Raw genomic sequence first — 20,119 nt, 5'->3', positions numbered from 1 at the left:
TAAAAAGGAGATATGGAGGTCTTAGTGCGGGAAATGTGCATAGTTTTACATTTACTAGTGTTAAGTTCCATGAACCACGTTTCGGACCAAGTAGCAACCGCATCTAGATCGGTCTGTAAGTGGGTAGTGTCATTAACAGTTCTTATTTCGCGAAAGATAACGCAGTCGTCAGCAAATAAAAGAACGTTAGATTTTAAGAGAGGCGCCAAGTCATTTATATAGATAAGAAACAAAAGCGGTCCTAGAACCGATCCCTGCGGAACGCCTGAAGAAACGTGACTAAAAGCAGAGCAGCACGGATTCGCGACAACAAACTGTGAACGATGTGTAAGAAAAAATTCAATCCATTTTAACAAGTCAGTGTCTAAATTTAGTTGATTTAGTTTATGAAGCAGTAATCTATGTGAGACCTTGTCAAACGCTTTCGAAAAATCTAAGAATAAGCAAACGGCATGAGATGATCGATCTAAGATTTGGTGCAATGCGTGAGTGAAGCACATAAGTTGCGTTTCACATGAATATGTTTTGCGAAAGCCGTATTGGGCGGCGCTAAAAAATGAGTTTGATTCCAGAAAGTTAACCAAGTTAGTGTAGATTACGTGTTCTAGTATTTTACAACAGTTACTGGTGAGAGAAATAGGGCGATAATTACAAGGAAAGTTTTTATTGCCTGATTTGAAGATTGGAATCACCTTTCCTATTTTCCATTTTTCGGGGAGCGTACCCGTGTCCAAGGATTGTTGGAATATTTTTGTTAATATAATAGAGAAGTAGGTACTGGTGTTTTTCAAAAATTTGGTGTTAATATCGTCGAAGCCGGGAGAGGACGAGTTGTTTAACCCGTAGATAAGCTTAGCGACACCAGATACGTCGATTCGTACTGGAGGCATAGCTACGTAGTTGAACGCTTGTGCCAGGGGTAATTCATTTGAAGAAGCAGAGGAAAAATTCTGTACAAATGTTTGATTAAGAAGGGTCGCACGAAGATTGTTGGGTACGGGTTCGTCAGAAGAATCATATAAAGTGATAGTGTCATGTGGTGGAGGGTTAATGGTGCGCCAAAATTTTAACGCGATAGCGTTAAGGAGCTCGTGTCGCAGAAAAGCCGGTGTCGTCGGCGTCGGGTGTCGGCGTCGGCGGCGTTGACCGTGAGCGATAAATCACGGCAGGCGCTTCATAAATAAAAAGCAACTTCCAAGATTGGCCCGGTGGGAATCGAACCCAGGTCTACGGAGTGTGAGACGGAGACGCTACCACTCAGCCACGAGTTCGATGCTTCCAAGCGGTGCAAACGCGCCTCTAGTGAATGCGGTGTTGCCTTCGAAACGAGCCGTGGAAAGTTATACTGCGGTGTATATCGGTAATTATGAACATGTAACGTACAGAAGTCACAATTACACGAGTTGCGAAGTGCGTTTCCGCTGCATTTCTTCTGCGCTTTCCGCACACGCAGAGCCATCTTGCGGCAAACACAGAAGACCCCCTCCTCTCAATGTACGGCGCTGCCCCGACAGGAGGCGCGCCGCGCGCGCATTGGGACCGCTGCCAGGCGCGTCGCAGGACTCCCTCTCCCCTGACGACGCTTCGCCGTGCATCCGGTTTAGATTACTATCTATCTCTCTGCCCGTGCCGATCACGACGTTTGGCTGGATCGTTTCCCCTCCGAGACACCGAGTTCTTTGGTTCGTTTCGTTCGCTCAGGCGCACGTTTCGTTGACGCGCCGAACGCTGCGTTGCTCGACGCTCACCGCGTGATAGGTGGGCGCTAAGTCCGATGCGGGGCGCATCGTAAGTGATTGCTGTGCCGTAGCGCATTGTCTTATACCCCTTGGCGGGTCGACGGGAACGCTGTCGCGTCCCACTCTTGAAGGCGAAGCTTAAGCGTCCTCCAATTTTTTTTTACGCTAGAGGCTAGCATCGACGGAAGCACAGTGGAAAAATAGTTTTCTCTGGCGTCTCTAATGGCTGCAAGATAAGCGTCAGATGCAGCCTTGTGCGCATCCCAACGTAAATTAGAAGGTGAGAGCCTGGCTGCGCGATAAAGACGTTTTTTCTTGTAGGATAGCCGTTTTAAATGAATGTTATACCATGGTGCCTGCGAATGAGTGGTGATGACTCGCTTTGGAATGTATTTTTTTATTAGTTCGTGCGCTTTAGTTTCGAATGCGTCCCAATTAGCGTGCACTGAGTTATTGTCGAAGTTATGCGAGAAGATGTCTATGAATGCATGGAGTTCAGTATTGATTGCGTCAAAGTTTGCTCTGTTGTAGTCAAAAATAGTTTTGCGTTGTTTTGAGCGTTTTGGCGCGGTTGTTTCGATGTGAAAGTTTAGCAGTAGGTGGTCACTAATTCCAGGATAGCAAGTAACATCAGAGAGAAGATCAGGGGTAGTTGTTAGAATTAAGTCAAGTGTGTGGGGTGCAGTAGCGGATAATCTGGTTGGTTCGGAAACAGTTTGGGTTAACGAAAATGCAGAACATATATCCAAAAATTGTTGTGATTCGGTTGAGTACGGAGTTAAAGTAGGAGGGTTCGTATTCCATAATATATTAGGGAAGTTGAAATCCCCTAAAAGTATGACGGGTGACGTGGGAAACCGAGTGTAAATCGTATTAAGGACGTCATGCAGTTCATTTAAAAAACAGGAAGCGGAAGAAGGGGGTCTATAGCACATGCTAATAAATGAGTTTACGATGGTCAATTTTTACTGATGCCCAGACGATTTCGAGGTATGTGCTAGCTGATATGCTCGATGAAGGAATATCATTTAAAATCGCAAGTAGTACGCCCCCACCTCGAGACGTAGTGCGGTCGCATCGGTATATGTTAAAATGTGAGGCTTCATGAAAGATTTCACAATCTTGTACGTCAGGAAAGAGCCAAGTTTCCATAAGAGCAACAATGTGCGCAGAGCAGGAATCTATCGCCGATGACAATGAATCATGTTTGTTGACGACGCTGCGTGCATTGGTGTACATGATAGACAGTTGTGCGAATGGCCGCCCAGCACCCCTCTCGCCTTCCTAGGGCATAGCATTTGCAGTGTTAGTGAAGGGCTCATGCCGCTCAGTGCGTTCATTGGTTTTAATTTCTTCGATGCTATCCGTCAATGTGTTGTAAGTGTAGCGTTTCTTATTAACAATGACCTTATTGTAGCTGAGTAGGAAGTATGGGGAACCAGGAAGGTTTTTGGCGAATTCGGTTAGTTTATTTCGTGTAACACGGGTGGCGGGCGAGAAATCTTCAGATACTGTTACATTTTTTGATTTCAACAGCTTGCGTGCGGAAAGTAGCTGTTCCTTGGTTTTAAAGTTCACAAGCTTCACAATAACGGGGCGGCATTTGTTCGGTGATAGAGTGCCCAGACGATGCGCACGCTCAATTGAACCAGCTGGAAATGAATATACGACTTTACTTAGTAGTTCAATTAATTTTGTTTCCGTTTCTTGCCATGTTTCCTTCGCATCAGGCAAACCATAGAATATTAGGTTATTTCTTCGTGACCGATCTTCCATTTCGTCAACACGTGACTGCAAGAGGTTGTTCTGTACAGCCAGCAAGTCAGTAGTTGACTGTATATGTGTAATTTGTGCACCAAGGTCGTCTATTGTACAGGATTTCTTTTCCAGGGCGTCAAGTCTTGTTTGGATATCAGATACTTTGGCTTCAATATTTTTTTGTCCAGATTTAATGCTTTTTATGTCGGCTGCTAGTTCGGTTTGGAATTTTGTGCTCTGTAATGAACGTGTGTGAACATCCTTTAGCAAACGAAAAAGGGCACCCATTTGTTCAGCGGGGTTGTCTGGTAAAGATTCGATATCAAGAAGTGCATCTGCTCTAGTGGTGGGCCCAGGGTTAGATTCAATATCCCCGCAGCACAATAACAGTAACGCCATAGAAAAACACTCCGACAAGGTTTCGCGCAAGACGTGTGGGCATGGGAACAGCAACAAACAACGATTGTCGCTTTTTTTCGCATACAGGGAAAAGTAGGTACACACCTGCATGGCGAAAGTTTGGCGATTAGGAGCGGTGCCGAAGGCGCTGCTCCCATGCCCACTGAAGGAAACGCTGGCGAGCCGGCTGCTTAAATCGTCCCCGGTGATTGATGCAGTTGTCCATTGCGCTGTTGGGCAGTAGACGAGTTGTACAATTGCAGGTCCATCATAGTCAACCGCGCAGCAGGTCGACGCAGCTGACATTTCGTCCGGCCGGCCAATCCAAGGGACCGTCATTGACAGCGGGGTGAAGCTTGAGCAGTCACTGACCACAGCCGATAACCATGGCACGAGGAGCACCTGAATGACCTGCATGGCGAAAGTTTGACGATTAGGGGCGGTGCCGAAGGCGTTGCTCCTATGCCCACTCATGCCCACTCCTATGCCCACTCACTAGGAAGGTTGATGGACAGGTGATGGCTACAATTTCATGGGGAAGGTCGTTCCAGTCGCTTGCTGTTCGGAGGAAGAATGACTGGGAAAATGTAGTCGTACGGGCACGTTGGCGTGATACTTTCAGCGGATGACCAATTCGGCGAGACGTGCGTGATGGCGGTGCGCAGATGTATGGCTGCTGTCTGAGCTGGGAATAATAAAATTTGTGAAATAGGCACAGGCTAGAAATACGGCGACGGAGGGAAAGACTGCATAATTGGGACTGTAGCTTGAGAAATGAAACACTGATATAGGATGAGTATTGGCGGTGAATGAAACGGGCGGCTCTGTTTTGCACAGCTTCTAATGAGTCGATGAGGTAAGCTTGCTGTGGATTCCAGATGGCAGATGCATACTCAAGTTTTGGCCTGATTAATGATTTATAAGCACGTAGCTTTACATTTTGAGGGGCGTCGTGAAGATGACGTTTAAGAAAGCCTAGTTTTTTATTCGCAGATGATATTAGCTTTGTTACGTGCTCGCGCCATGATAAGTCATTGCTGATAGTGATACCGAGGTAAGTATAGGACGAAACGAGTTCGACAGGGGAATCGGAAATCTTGTATGTAAATAAATGCGGGTTGTGACGACGATGAAAAGACATGAGTTTGCACTTATTGGGATTAAGCGTCATCAACCAGTGATTGCACCATGATTGAATGCGGTTAAGATTGTCCAGAAGGGATTCTTGATCAGCGGTATTAGTAGTTGGGGCATAAATAACGCAATCGTCGGCGAACAGACGGACATGACATGATAAGTTTTGTGGTAGATCATTAATATAAATTAAGAATAGGAGGGGGCCAAGGACAGTTCCCTGAGGAACGCCCGATGTTACTGGTAGACGGTTAGAGGTGTAGTAGTTAATAGTAACGGACTGTGAGCGATGTGTGGGGAATTCTTCGGACGGTGTGAAGTATGAAGCCATAAGAGGTCTGTTGGGGACGGATTGACATTATGCACGTGATTCAGGTTGAGATAACAGTGTCACAGAGTGCATGCCAGCGCCCCCCTCACGATGGCCACCATTGCCGCAGCAGCAGCCACGCCGCTTGCACGGCGATGGGGAAGAGAGCTTCCCATTGTCCTTGAGCTCGCCAGACCGGTTTGGTCACGCGTGTCGCCTGAGTGCGGCGGAGGGACGAGGTGGCTCGGGGAGCGGCAGAGCAGCTTGGAGGACGAAGGAGCGGGGTCGTGCACCGGGAGACAGCTGAAGATGTGGTCGGCAGGCTGAAACCTCCAGGCCGAAGTCTTCGCCGTTCGATCGACAGACGGTGCAAGTCCGTCAGGATCTTCGGCAGCGAGGTACCAGCAGCCCGACGCTCTTCAGATCGGGATCTCGGCAAGCACGCCCCAGATAAGCCTCGTGTTCCAGGCCGCTCTCAGAACTTTCCGCCGGACTCTCTATTTTTTTAATCGCGTTTAATCTTTCATTTATTTATCCATCGCGTGTTAATTATTGTATGTTCTGTTAGTGTAGTGTCTGCCGTATTTATTGTCGCGTATATTTTTCATTTGTGTCGCGGATTTTTTGGTATTTCGCGAGTTTTAATGGTTCCCACGTGGTGGGCTTAGTGTCGCGCGAGTGGCGTCAGGGCGTGTGCTGTGTGACCCGCACGCCTTCCGCGAGCTAGGACCCACTACTGGAAGTTTGCATGTTTTTTTTTCCATTATGTCTCGGGCATGATTTTATCTTATTAAATTGAATGTGTGTGTTTTACGTCGCCTCCCGTCTCATGCCTCTGGTTCACGGTCGATCAGGCGTGGACCTTATCGCCGGTCAGCAGTCGAACCCTCAATAAACGCACGCGGGTTGGGTTTGTTGTCGCCCCATCCCCTCCGGTTCGGAGAGTGCGAATTACCCCACCACCAATCTTTGACAACTGGCGTCCGCACGACAGGACTTGCTGACCACGATCTTCCGTGACCACGAGGCATAGCGGGGGGAACAGACGCGTATCGCCGAGAGTGGGAGAAGGCCGAGATACGGCTGATGGACTCCTCGAGGAATTGGAGCGCATCGTGGCCGTCGGTAGGCAGATGGGCCTTGAGGGGCCAGCGCTCCGGGAGTTTTTGCGCGACATGCGCTCCAAAGAAGGGGCGGATCGTCGCGAGCGCAGGAAAGCGCGAGAGCTGCGACAACGCGAGGCGGAGGAGTGCGATGCGGCACGGTCTTCCCAGCGCGTCCTCGAGTTAGAGAGGGAAATTGCGCTGTTGCGCGCGAGGGAGGGCCGTAACGAGAGCATTCGAAACACAGAGTGCCTGCCGGGCTCGACCGTCACCGCTGACCAACCTCATCCCTCTGGAGGGAGCCTTGCGCAGGTTCGTGCACAGCCCGTACCCTCCCTCGTGCCTAAGCCCTTCGGTGCCGGGGCCCTCGAAGCGAACGAGAGGCCGGTGCTTCGGGAATCGGGCGGTGTGGTGGGTGACGATGGTCAGAGGCTGGCCACGAAAAACGTCAGCCGCCGCGCAGGCAAATGGTGCCGACATCGCAAGCCGAGAGAGGCGGCGAAGTGTGTGGCGCGGCGGAGGCTGGCGAGTTACCACACACCACGGGGGCGCGAGGTGCGGACCCCTGGCAGACACCAGAGGGTGAGGAAGAGGCCGCGCGAAATGGCGCAGAGGTCACGGAGGCGTCGACAGAGCTCGGCGGTCGCGGAGCGTTGCTCGTCGCCGCGAAAGAGAACGCGAGCGATATATTCGCTGCGGCAGGTGCCGCTAAGCCGCGCACTTCGTGGCACCCGGTTGGTCAGGCGCTGCGCGTGGGTGAGGACCGGGCAAGGTTCAGTGTACCCCAATCACCGAGCCGAAAGCATTCAACCGGGGCGCGAGGTGACATATCGCTGTGGAGCGGGTAGCGCGTCTCGCCACCTCTGCGTCGGGAAAGCTGGGGGGACGGCAGGATTGCGACCCCAGCGAGTACGACTGAAAGAAGCGCGTATTGAGAAGGGAAGCCGGCACGGCATCATAATTTAGTTTTGTTAATAGTGCCACGCTACATTTTTTTTTGTGTTTCACTGCATTTGTTGTTTGGTTTTCCTGCCCTCCAATACACTGATCTCTAATTCTTTATTTATGTTTTCTTTTGTGTGTGTGATACGTGTTGCCTGTAGAGTGCGCGTACCGGCTCTGCCGTGGTTTGCGCCAGTCACAGGGCCCAAGGGGACAATACCGTATCGCATGTATTTTGAATCTGTGTATTCTCGGGACCATTATTTCATCGCTAGTTTTCGGTTCCCTTTTTGCGTTTGAGTTGGGCTGTGGTCTGCACTGACTGGCCGAGAGCGAGGCGGCGATGTGCGCGGCGAAGTGCCTTGTGCGAAGGACTTCACGAACCGTGACCCACACGACGACGTGATTGTGCGCGTGACCTTCGAGTGCGTGGGGAGTGCGGTCTCCTTAAGATTATCTCGATCTCGACCGGAGCAACAGAGCATGTCGCCTTATCGGCAATGGCAGTTACAATAGAAATGCAGTCTTCCTCCTTTGTAAATGGTATTCCTTTGATATCAACATTGTTGATGGGTTGATGGGTCTTATAGGTTCTGTGAATTTAATGTGACGTGGCTGTAAATAGGCCTAAAAGAGTTGGTGTAAATTGCACAAAATGTACACGTAGTAAAATTATGGCTATGATTAATGACGTGTACTATAATCACTAAAATTCATCATCATCATCATCACCCTGGTTACGCCCACTGCAGGGCAAAGGCCTCTCCCTACTTCTCCAACTACCTCGGTCATGTACTAATTGCGGCCATGTTTTCCCTGCAAACTTCTTAATCTCATACCCCCACCTAACTTTCTGCCGCCCTCTGCTATGCTTCCCTTCCCTTGGAATCCAATGCGTAACCCTTAATGAGCATCGGTTATCTTCCCTCCTCATTACATGTTCTGCCCATGCCCATTTATTTTTCTTGATTTCAACTAAGATATCATTACCTCGCGTCTGTTCCCTCACCCAATCTGCTCTTTTCTTATCCCTTAACGTTACACATATCATTCTTCTTTCCATAGCTCGTTGCGTCGTTCTCAATTTCAGTGGAACCTTTTCGTAAGGTTCCAGGTTTGTGCCCCGTACGTGAGTACTGGTAAGACACAGCTATTGTACACTTTTCTCTTCAGGGATAATGGCAACCTGCTCTTCATGATCTGAGAATGCCTGCCAAATGCACCCCAGCCCATTCTTATTCTTCTAAATATTTCAGTCTCACGATCCGGATCCGCAGTCACTACCTGTCCTAAGTACATGTACATGTACCTATCGTAGACTGCTGTTCTCTTCCGAAACTGTTAAACATTAGTTTTCTGCAGGTTAATTTTCTACCTCTACGCCACCGCTGCAAACACCCACCTCGCGTGCAAGAGGTCCGTGGTTCGAATCCCGGTGTCGGCAATTTTCCACCGGATTAAAAAAAAATCCGCGTGTTGATAAAATTGCATAAACAGGCCTGGAGTGTGGCCTGATCTCGGTGACCAGAACCGGTAACGCACTCCCTCACCAGAGCAGCATTGGCCACCCTGGTGCAGTACTTGGCCACAACCTTCTATATGAACACAACAATCAAACCCCGGCCCTCAGTCCCCAGCAGCTGCGAAGCAACTGACCACGGTGGCGGTCAGACCTGCGACGCAGCAGAGGGTGCTAAGAATCACTGGCTCCGGACAGGCCGCCATTGGAATATGAACCTGGCAACGTTTAACGCTAGAACGTCATCTAGTGAGGCGAGTCTAGCAGTGCTATTGGAGGAATTAGAGGGCAGTAAATGGGATATAATAGGGCTCAGTGAAGTTAGGAGGCCAAAAGAAGCATATACAGTGGTAAAAAGCGGGTACGTCCAGTGCTACCGGGGCTTAGCGGAGAGAAAAGAACTAGGTGTCGGATTCCTGATTAATAAGAATATAGCTGGTAACATACAGGAACTCTATAGCATTAGTGAGAGGGTGGCAGGTCTTGGTGTGAAACTTAAAAAGAGGTACGGAATGAAGGTTGTACAGGTCTACGCCCCTACATCCAGTCACGATGACCAGGAAATGGAAAGCTTCTATGAAGACGTGGAATCGGCGATGGGTAGAGTGAAAACCAAATACACCATACTAATGAGCGACTTCAATGCCAAGGTAGGCAAGAAGCAGGCTGGAGATAAGGCAGTGGGAGAATATGGCATAGGCACTAGGAATAGCAGGGGAGAGTTATTAGTAGGGTTTGCGGAACAGAATAATATGAGGATGATGAATACCTTCTTCCGCAAGCGGGATAATCGAGAGTGGACGTGGAGGAGCCCGAACGGCGAGACTAGAAATGAAATAGACCTCATACTCTGTGCTAACCCTGGCATCATACAAGATGTGGACGTGCTCGGCAAGGTGCGCAGCAGTGACCACAGGATGGTAACAACTCGAATTAGCCTAGACTTGAGGAGGGAATGGAAGAAACTGGTACATAAGAAGCCGATCAATGAGTTAGCGGTAAGAGGGAAAATAGAGGAATTCCAGATCAAGCTACAAAACAGGTATTCCGCTTTAACACAAGAAGAGGACGTCAGTGTTGAAGCAATGAAAGCAATCTTGTGGGCATCGTTAAGGAGTGTGCAATGGAAGTCGGTGGTAACTCCGTTAGGCAGCATACCAGTAAACTATCGCAGGAGACGAAAGATCTGATCAAGAAACGGCAATGTATGAAAGCCTCTAACCCTACAGCTGGAATAGAACTGGGAGAACTTTCGAAGGTAATCAACAAGCGTAAGACAGCTGACATAAGGAAGTATAATATGGATAGAATTTAACATGGTCTCAGGAACGGAGGAAGCCTAAGAACAGGGAAGAAGAAACTTGGAATTGGCAAGAATCAGATGTATGCGTTAAGAGACAAAGCCGGCAATATCATTACTAATACGGATAGATAGTGGCTTAGGAGTTCTATAGAGATTTATACAGTACCAGTGGCACCCATGACGATAATGGAAGAGAAAATATACTAGAGGAATTAGAAATCCCACAGGTAACACCGGAAGAAGTAAAGAAAGCATTGGGAGATATGCAAAGGGGGAAGGCAGCTGGGCAGGATCAGGTAACCGCAAATTTGTTGAAGGATGGTCATGACCTCGAGCGTACCAGAACCTTGGAAGAACGCTAACATAATCCTAATCCATAAGAAAGGGGACGCCAAAGACTTGAAAAATTATAGACCGATCAGCTTACTGTCCGTCGCCTACAAACTATTTACTAAGGTAATCGCAAATTGAATCAGGTACACCTTAGACTTCTGTCAAGCAGAGGACCAGGCAGGATTCCGTAAAGGCTACTCAACCATAGACCATTTTCACACTATCAATCTGGTGATAGAGAAATGTGCGTAATATAACCAACCCTTGTATATAGCTCTCATTGATTACGAGAAAGCGTTTGATTCTGTCGAAACCTCAGCAGTCATGGAGGCATTGTGGAATCAGGGTGTAGACGAGCCGTATGTAAAAATACTGCAAGATATCTATAGTGGCTCCACAGCCACCGTAATCCTCCATAAACAAAGCAACAAAATCCCAATAAAGAAAGGCGTCAGGCAGGGAGATACGATCTCTCCAGTGCTATTCACAGCCTGTTTACAGGAGGTATTCAGATACCTGGATTGGGAAGAATTGGGGATAAAAGTTAATGAAGAATACCTTAGTAACTTTCGATTCGCTGATGATATTGCCTTGCTTAGTAACTCACGAGACCAATTGCAATGCATGCTCACTGATCTGGAAGAGCAAAGCAGAAGAGTGGGTCTAAAAATTAATCTGCGCAAAACTAAAGTAATGTTTAACAGTCTCGGAAGAGAACAGCAATTTGCAAGAGGTAGCGAGGCACTGGAAGTGGTAAGGGGATACATCTACTTAGGGCAGATAGTGACGGCGGATCCGGATCATGAGACGGAAATAATCCAAATAATAAGATTGGGCTGGGGTGCGTTTGGCAGGCATTCTCAGATCATGAACAGCAGGTTGCCATTATCCCTCAAGAGAAAAGTTTATAACAGCTGTGTCGTACCTGTACTCACCTACGGGGCAGAAACTTGGAGGCTTACGATAAGGGTTCTACTCAAATTGAAGACGACGCAATGAGCTATGGAAAGAATTATGATAGGTGTAACGTTAAGGGATAAGAAAAGAGCAGACTGGGTGAGGGAAGAAACGCGAGTTAATGACATCTTAGTTGAAATCAAGAAAAAAAAAATGGGCATGGGCAGGACATGTAATGAGGGGAGTAGATAACTGATGGTCATTAAGGGTTACGGACTGGATTCGAAGGGAAAGGAAGCGTAGCAGGGGGCGGCAGAAAGTTAGGTGGGCGGATGAGACTAAGAAGTTTGCAGGGGCGGCATGGCCACAATTAGTACATGAGCGGCGTTGTTGGAGAAGTATGGGAGAGGCCTTTGCCCTGCAGTGGGCCTAACCAGGCTGATGATGATGATGATGATGATGATGAACATTTAGACCCACCCTCCGGCTTTGCCTCTCCAGGTCAGTGAGCATGCATTGCAGTTGGTCCCATGAGGTAATAAGCAAAGCAATATCGTCAGCGAATCGCAAGTTACTAAGGTATTCTCCATTAACTCTCATCCCCAATTCTTCCCAATCCAGGTTTCTGAATACCTCCTGTAAACACGCTGTGAATAGCATTGGAGAGATCGTATCTCCCTGCCTGACGCCTTTATTTATTGGGATTTTGTTTGCTTTCCTTATGGAGGACTACGGTGGCTGTGGAGCCGCTATAGATATCTTTCAGTATTTTTAAATAATAAAAAACATTTTACATACTAAAATGCATTAAAAAGAATGATGAATTATATAAAACATGCGAGATGTTAAATTGCTTAGAGCCCTACTGCCTCGCCAGAGCCCTTGAAACACAAGAGCCTAGAGGCATGCGCTATTCAAAATAATTATCACAGCGGCATCCTCTGAAGAGACGAAGCGCTATGAAGTTATGGGGCCAATAACATGTAGCACAAATTCTTTCAAGAAGCCTATTACAGCGTTGGTATCAATAAATGGTACTGCACCGAGTAACGTAACAGGATGAAGGGTAATGTGCTGCCGGTATGCTAAGGGGAAATGTTTTAACGCGATAGCGTTAAGGAGCTCGTGTCGCAGAAAAGCCGGTGTCGTCGGCGTCGGTGTCGGCGTCGGCGGCGTTGACCGTGAGCGATAAATCACGGCAGGTGCTTCATAAATAAAAAGCAACTTCCAAGATTGGCCCGGTGGGAATCGAACCCGGGTCTCCGGAGTGTGAGACGGAGACGCTACCACTCAGCCACGAGTTCGATGCTTCCAAGCGGTGCAAACGCGCCTCTAGTGAATGCGGTGTTGCCTTCGAAACGAGCCGTGGAAAGTTATACTGCGGTGTATATCGGTAATTATGAACATGTAACGTACAGAAGTCACAATTACACGAGTTGCGAAGTGCGTTTCCGCTGCATTTCTTCTGCGCTTTCCGCACACGCAGCGCCATCTTGCGGCAAACAGAGAAGACCCCCTCCTCTCAATGTACGGCGCTGCCCCGACAGGAGGCGCGCCGCGCGCGCATTGGGACCGCTGCCAGGCGCGTCGCGGGACTCCCTCTCCCCTGACGACGCTTCGCCGTGCTCCCGGTTTAGATTACTATCTATCTCTCTGCCCGTGCCGATCACGACGTTTGGCTGGCGTAGATCGTTTCCCCTCCGAGACACCGAGTTCTTTGGTTCGTTTCTTTCGCTCAGGCGCACGTTTCGTTGCCGCGGCGAACGCTGCGTTGCTCGACGCTCACCGCGTGATAGGTGGGCGCTAAGTCCGATGCGGGGCGCATCGTAAGTGATCGCTGTGCCGTAGCGCATTGTCTTATACCCCTTGGCGGGTCGACGGGAACGCTGTCGCGTCCCACTCTTGAAGGCGAAGCTTAAGCGTCCTCCAATTTTTTTTTTTCAGATTCGGCTTCCCGACACTCCAGAAGGACGTGGAGGACGGTCAGCCCCTCCCCGCATCTACCACAGGTTGGAGGCTCGTTTCCGGTGAGTAAAAAGTTATGTGTGCCAAATGTGTGTCCTATTCTTAGACGACAAAATAGGACATCTGTCCGGCGTGATTTTGTTACAGGAGGCCAAAAACCTAATTGTGGCCTTATTACAAGGAGCTTATTATTAGTCTCCGGATGCAGTAAATCGCTTTCCGAGGTGGATGGACCGATGGCTGCATAGGGCACCCCGTCGCCTGACTTCGACGCGTCTGTGTAGAAATCCGGGCCGGAGTATTTCTACTGGAGTTCCCGGAAATGCATTTGGATTTTAATCTCTGGAGCGTGCTTTGTAACTTGCCTGAAAGGTAAATCGCTTTGTTTCATCTGCCTCTCCCAAGAAGGTAGCAGCTTAGCTTGTGGCATTAGGCTATGTTTGAGGATTGAGACATCTATTTCAGCGCTAAGCTCCCTCACACGTAGCGAGAAAGGTTGTCTTACGGCTCGACGATTACGAAAGAGTGTAGCATATGTCGTATCGTTAACGGTGTTAAAACACAGATGTTGAGGATTAGAGTGGACTTTCAGAAAATATCTATGGCTGATGTATGTTCTCTGCAGATGAAGTGACCACTCATTTGATTCTACATATAAATTTTCAATGGGACCTGTTCTGAAAGCGCCAGTGGCCAGTCGGATTCCTAGATGGTGGACAGGGTCTAGCATCTTTAGCGTGCTCGGGTCGGCAGAGTGATAAATCACGGCACCATAGTCCAATCGTGATCGAATGAGGCTCTTGTAGAGATTCATGAAACACTTCCTGTCACTTCCCCATGTAGTCTGGGACAGAAGTTTCATTCCGTTCGCTGTTTTTAGACATTTCTTTAAATATGGTAAATTTGGGGGACGAAAGTGAGTCTCTAGTCAAGTATAACACCTAGGACTTTGTGTTCCCTGTTTACAGGTATCTGTTGTCCACACAGTTTACGCAAGGATCTGGGATCAGGCCTCTCTTTCTTGTAAAAACAACACAATAACTTTTGTTAGGATTGATCTTAAATCCATTTTTCTCTGCCCACTTTGACACTTTGTTCAGGCCATGGTGCACCTATCTCTCGCACACTGCGAGGTTACAGGATTTCAAAGCTATTTGAATGTCGTCGACGTACACAGAACAAAAATGACCGGTGGTAATGAAGCACGAAGCGTGTTCATCTTCACGATAAAGAGCGTGCAGCTGAGCATGCCTCCCTGGGGTACACCCGTTTCTTGCGTAAAAGAACGTGAAAGCACACTGCCGACTTTTACCCGGAAGGTACGATTGGACAGATAGCTTTCTATTAGGTTTAGCATATTAGCATGGATTACCATTTCTGACAAGACTCTTAAGATTCCGCAGCGCCACGTTGTGTCATACACCTTTTCCAATCGAGAAATACCGATAAGAACTGTTTATGTATAAATGCATCCCGGATATTTCCTTCAACACGTACGAGATCATCGGTTGTGGAGCGCTTTTCTCGGAAGCCGCACTGATAGGGATCAAGCATTTTGCTCATCTCAAGGAAATAGATGAGTCGCCGATTAATCATTTTTTCAAATACCTTACAAAGGCAACTTGTCAGGGCTATCGGGCGGTAACTTGCCACTGAGGAAGGATCTTTGCCTTGTTTGAAAACAGGAACCACAATGGCTTCTGTCCATGCGGTTGGAAGGTATCCTGCAGCCCAAATGGTGTTGAAAATTGTGAGTAGTGTAAGTTGGGTGTCATTGTGTAGGTTTTTGATCATTTCATACATGGTTCTGTCAGATTCCAGTGCAGAGCTCTTGCATGAGCTCAAGGCAGCTCTCAACTCGGCAATACTAAAAGGACAGCTGTACGGTTCATTCTGTGGACATTTTCTTATGAATGGCTTACATTATTCTATTTGTTTATATTTCAGAAAGGATTGCGAATACCGGTTTGAACTTGACATGCTCTCAAGGTGCTCCCCAAGTGAGCCTGCCTGATCTTGCAGTGTATCGCCCTGTGTGTTTACCAGAGGGAGTGAAAAAGTTTGCCGCCCTCTAATTGGCCTCATCTGTAAACGAGTTAATACTCGATGAAAACTTCTGCCAGCTTTCGTTTCTGGCCTGTCGGTGGGTTCTCCTGCCTTGGGACTTTACTTTTTTTAAAGTTGACAAGATTCTCTGCAGTGGGAGAAGCGCGTAGCAGGCCCCACTCTTTGCTGCTTTTTACGAGCGATCTTACATTCGTCGTTCCACCACGGGACACACCGTCTGCATGCCGAGCCACTTACTTCAGATATGCATTTAGATGCAGCATCTATAATGAAGGCTGTAAAGTACAGCACAGCTGCATCAATTCCTAAAGAAGACATGTCATTCCATGAGATACTAGTGAGGGTTCGGAATTTCTCGCAGTCGGCTGTATAGATCTTCCACCTAGGAGCCTGTGGTAGATATCCGTTTTCTTTATATGTATGTTCTTAGCAGTATGGGAAGTGGTCGCTCCCGTAAAGATTGTTCATAACTTCCCATTCGAGTTCAGGCACTATAGACGGGGAAACTATGCTGAGATAAACTGAGGAAATGCTTCTGTTTGCAAAACAGTAATATATGTGTGACCGGGGTTGTTGGAGAAATATGGGAGAGGCCTTTGCCCTGCAGTGGGCGTAACCAGGCTGATGATGATGATGATGATGATGATGATGATGAATATGTGGGTTCCTTCTTATTCAGAAAGAACCCACAGGGCAGATGGCGTCACTGCCGCCTCACTCGGTGTGGGTCGGACAGCCGCCGGAGACCATTGTGGCGCTGCCCCCTGACGCGCCACATCGGCAAATGTTTTCTTGGGCAGGTGAGATACCCGCCTGCGTGCCCCCTTGAAGCTTACATATTTTCCTTTACTTTAATTGTTACAATTTACTTTTCTTTTTTTCCAGGATGGGCATGACCGCGAGTACGCGGCGTGCTCCCCATCACAGTTTACACAGTGGAGAGAATTCTCACAAGCTTCAGATGAGTCTTCATGGGCACTGTATTTCGCGCAAGTCTGACGGCCTCGGCAGCTTTGCGAAATGTGGCCGAAACGATGGCACTTGAAACATCGGAGGGGATTCGGCACGTATGGCCTAACACGGAGCTTTATGTAGCCGGCCTCGAATGACTCGGGCAGGACACTTGAACCAAAGGTGATTATTAGTTGCTTCGTTTGAATTTCTTCGCCATCCCTTCTCATCTTAATTCTTCTGACATTAACAGGATTCTGCTAACTGAAGCCCTCCAAGAGCTCAGCCTCTGTCAGCTGGAGCAAATCATCATCAGAGACAACGCCGCGGGTGGTGTTCCAAGTGCAGTGTGGAGTTACTGTCAATGGAACATCCCCAAATGACACTAGACTGGGCAACTTTTCGTATTGTTGCAGGAAGAAAGCAGGCCCACGAGTGTAAGATAATGTATATTTACAACTGAGGTATAGGCCGTTCAGGCAACTGCCTGACTTTGTCTTCCTCTAGTACAATTCAACTTCTTCTTTCCCTTCACTGTAACATCACCCTCCCGGTGGAGCAGCTCGGTCCCGGTGCAAGTTACAGAGCCTCACTTAATGGGAGGATATAGGGCTTACGCCTGGTGACGTGAACAACATCGCTGGTGTCCTTGGGAGGCAGTAAAGGCTGACCGACTGGGGCAATCTCGTATGTCACGTCGGACAGTTGGCGTAAGATCTGGTACGGACCAGAATAACGCGAAAGTAGTTTTTCCGACAAGCCGACGCGACGTGAAGGCGTCCAGAGAAGGATAAGGGAACCGGGTGGACAAGGGAATCGCTTTTGAGAAGCTTGCGTGACTGTGAGGCGATGACGGGCGACTACTCGGGCCTGCGCGGCTAAGTCAATAGCATCGCCAGCGTAACCAGTGCTGGGTGATAGTACTGCCGAAGGTAGCAACGTGTCAAAGGGCAAGGTGGGGTCGCGGCCATACAACAGGTAAAATGGTGAAAATGCGGCAGTGTCGTGACGGGACGAGTTGTGTGCGAAAGTGATATATGGTAAAGCGATGTCCCAGTCGCGGCGATCGTCGGAAACGCACATGGCCAGCATTTCAGTTAGCGTGCGGTTCAGTCGCTCGCTGAGGCCGTTCGTTTGAGGGTGGTAAGCGGTAGCAATCTGGTGTTCTGTAGAACAGGAGCAGAGCAGATCATCGACGACCTTCGCTAGAAAGTAGCGGCCGCGATCCGTCAGCAACTGGCGAGGGGCGCCGTGGTGCAGGATGACGTCATATAGTAAAAAGTCGGCGACATCTGTAGCGCAGCTGGTTAGTAGCACTCGTGCAATGGCATATCTCATGGCATAATCGGTTGCTACAGCAATCCATTTGTTTCCTTTGATCGAAATTGGAAAGGGGCCAAGGAGGTCTAGGCACACCCGGAAAAAGGGCTCTGCAGGGATATCAATTGGTTGCAGCAAACCAGCGGGAGGCATAGAAGGCGTGTTCCGGTGCTGACTCAGGTGGCAAGAAGCGACATAACGGCGCACAGAGCGATAAATGCCGGACCAGAAGAAGCGGCGCCGTGGGCGGTCGCATGTACGAGGGATACCAAGGTGTCCGGCAGTAGGAGCGTCGTGAAGTTGCTGGAGCAAGGCGAATCGAAGGTGCTTGGGAACGACTAGGAGGAGCTCCGGGCCGTCAGGACGAACGCTATGAAGGTATAAAGTTCCATCGCGCAAGGTGAACGTCCGGAGGGACGGGTCATTAGGCGAGGAGCTTAGGCGTTGCATAAGTGTTCGAATAGCAGGAGTTTTGCGCTGCTCGTCGCCAATATGGAGGAAGCCGGAGAGGGATAGAACACTGATGTCTGAGTCTGCATGGGTATTGTCCTGTTGATCCACGGGATTGTGAGACAGGCAGTCAGCGTCTTTATGCAGGCGCCCTGACTTATACATAATAGAAAATGTATATCCTTGTAGACGCAATGCCCAACGTTCAAGTCATCCAGTTGGGTCCTTCAAAGAGGAGAGTCAGCAGAGGGCATGATGATTGGTTACGACGCAGAAGCTCCGACCGAAAAGGTACGGCCGAAATTTCGCGACCGCCCATACGAGCGGACCACATCCTCTCTCAGTAATGGAGTAATTTCGCTCGGGCGTGGAAAGAAGGCGGCTAGCGTAAGCGATGAGACGGTCTTGGCCCTGCTGACGCAGAGCGAGGACAGCGCCGATGCCTTGATCACTCGCGTCAGTTCGCACTCCAGTGGGCGCAGAAGGGTCAAAGTTTGACAGAATTGGGGAAGTTGTAAGCCCCTCAGTCAGCGTAGAGAAGGCTTTCTCCTGCAGTCGTCCCCAAGAGAAAGAGACGTCTTTCTTAAGAAGGTCATTGAGAGGGTGAGCGATGTCGGCAAAATTTTTCACAAATCGCCGGAAATAAGAGCATAAGCCCAGAAAACTTCGGACATCGTTTGTTGAACAAGGTACAGGAAAATTTCGCACGGCGTGAACTTTCTGTAGATCAGGTTGGATTCCGGCGGCGCTTACGTGATGGCCGAGCCTGTTAATTTCACGGCGACCGAAATGGCACTTGGAGGAGTTTAGCTGAAGGCCAGCCCTGCGAAATGCGGAGAGTATGGCTGTGAAGCGCCGCAGATGGCTCTCAAAGTTCGGCGAAAACACAATCACATCGTCGAGGTAACAGAGGCATGTAGACCACTTCAAGCCGCGCAAGAGAGAGTCCATCATGCGCTAGAATGTAGCTGGCGCATTGCACAATCCAAAGGGCATGACTTTAACTTGTTACACACCGTCCAGTGTGATGAAGGCGGCTTTCTCGCGGTCCAGATCATCGACGCTAATCTGCCAATAGCCGGAGCGGAGGTCCATTGGTGAAAAGTATTGGGATCCGTGAAGGCAGTCAAGAGCGTCATCAATGCGAGGCAGAGGATAAACATCCTTCTTTGTTATCCTGTTGAGGTGACGGTATTCAACGCAGAAGCGCCACGAGTTGTCTTTTTTCTTTACTAAGACAACCGGTGATGCCCACGGGCTACTGGAAGGTGCTATTGGTGCTACTGAAAGCTATGCACCAACTAGCCCCACAACGTGTTTTACTGCAAGTAAGCAGAAGCTAGGAGAGGACAGGAAAGATGAAAAGTCAGAGAAAGACGAAGACTAGAGGGAGAGAGAGACAGGAAAAGGCGACTACCGATTTCCCCCGGGTGGGTCTGTCCGGGGGTGCCGTCTATGTGAAGCAGAGGCCAAAGGGGTGTGTTGCCTCCGCCGGGGGGCCTTAAGGGTCCAAGCACCCAGCATTGGCTCTTCCCCCAGGATACCCCTTTCCCCAGACAGGGCCAGGCCACTCACGGCTACACGCGGGAGGGTCCAACCCTCGTGTGCTCGGGTACGTGGTGTCGCAACACACCAAACGCCTGCTGACGCAGACGCCCCTGCGAGGTGAACGTGCTGAAGGCTGACTGGGCCGCTATGAACGCAGAGCGAACTCAAATCACTGGCGTTCCGGCCAGAAGCTGTCGAATATGTACTTCGGCTTGAAGGGACTGCAAGAGCATGGTTTGCGAACCGCGAGGGGAACTTGCAAAACTGGGACGAGTTTTGTCGTCGGTTACGTGAGACCTTCGGAAATACGAATCGGTGGGATAACGCTCAACGACTTCTTGAGTCGCGTATTAAAAATCAAATGAGGGTGTCGCGGTGTTT

The 20,119-nt window shown here is 49.1% G+C and overlaps 1 protein-coding gene across 13 annotated transcripts in view; it reads right to left on the bottom strand.

The window, feature by feature from the left end:
• The window catches only part of LOC135896267 (carboxypeptidase N subunit 2-like), a 217,762-nt gene that overhangs the window by 163,976 nt on the left and 33,667 nt on the right, over positions 1-20,119 (bottom strand). For 6 of the 13 annotated variants that reach the window (XR_011513788.1, XR_011513787.1, XR_011513789.1 and 3 more), the window contains exons 2-3: positions 4,393-4,581; positions 4,002-4,307 (exon numbers count right to left, since the gene is read on the bottom strand). The exons of 5 other annotated variants lie outside the window; for them this stretch is intronic. Coding sequence is in view for 2 of the 8 variants with exons in the window: in XM_065424618.2 (XP_065280690.1) it covers positions 4,002-4,307; positions 4,393-4,581 (495 nt within the window). In the remaining 6 variants the exon portion in view is untranslated. The remainder of the gene's footprint in view (positions 1-4,001; positions 4,308-4,392; positions 4,582-20,119) is intronic. 2 more of the 13 variants (XR_011513792.1, XR_011513791.1) reach the window with 1 other exon arrangement.

Source organism: Dermacentor albipictus, chromosome 4 (assembly GCF_038994185.2).
Source record: "Dermacentor albipictus isolate Rhodes 1998 colony chromosome 4, USDA_Dalb.pri_finalv2, whole genome shotgun sequence".
Taxonomy (NCBI): Eukaryota; Metazoa; Arthropoda; class Arachnida; order Ixodida; family Ixodidae; genus Dermacentor; species Dermacentor albipictus.
This window is presented reverse-complemented; position numbering and strand designations above follow the sequence as displayed.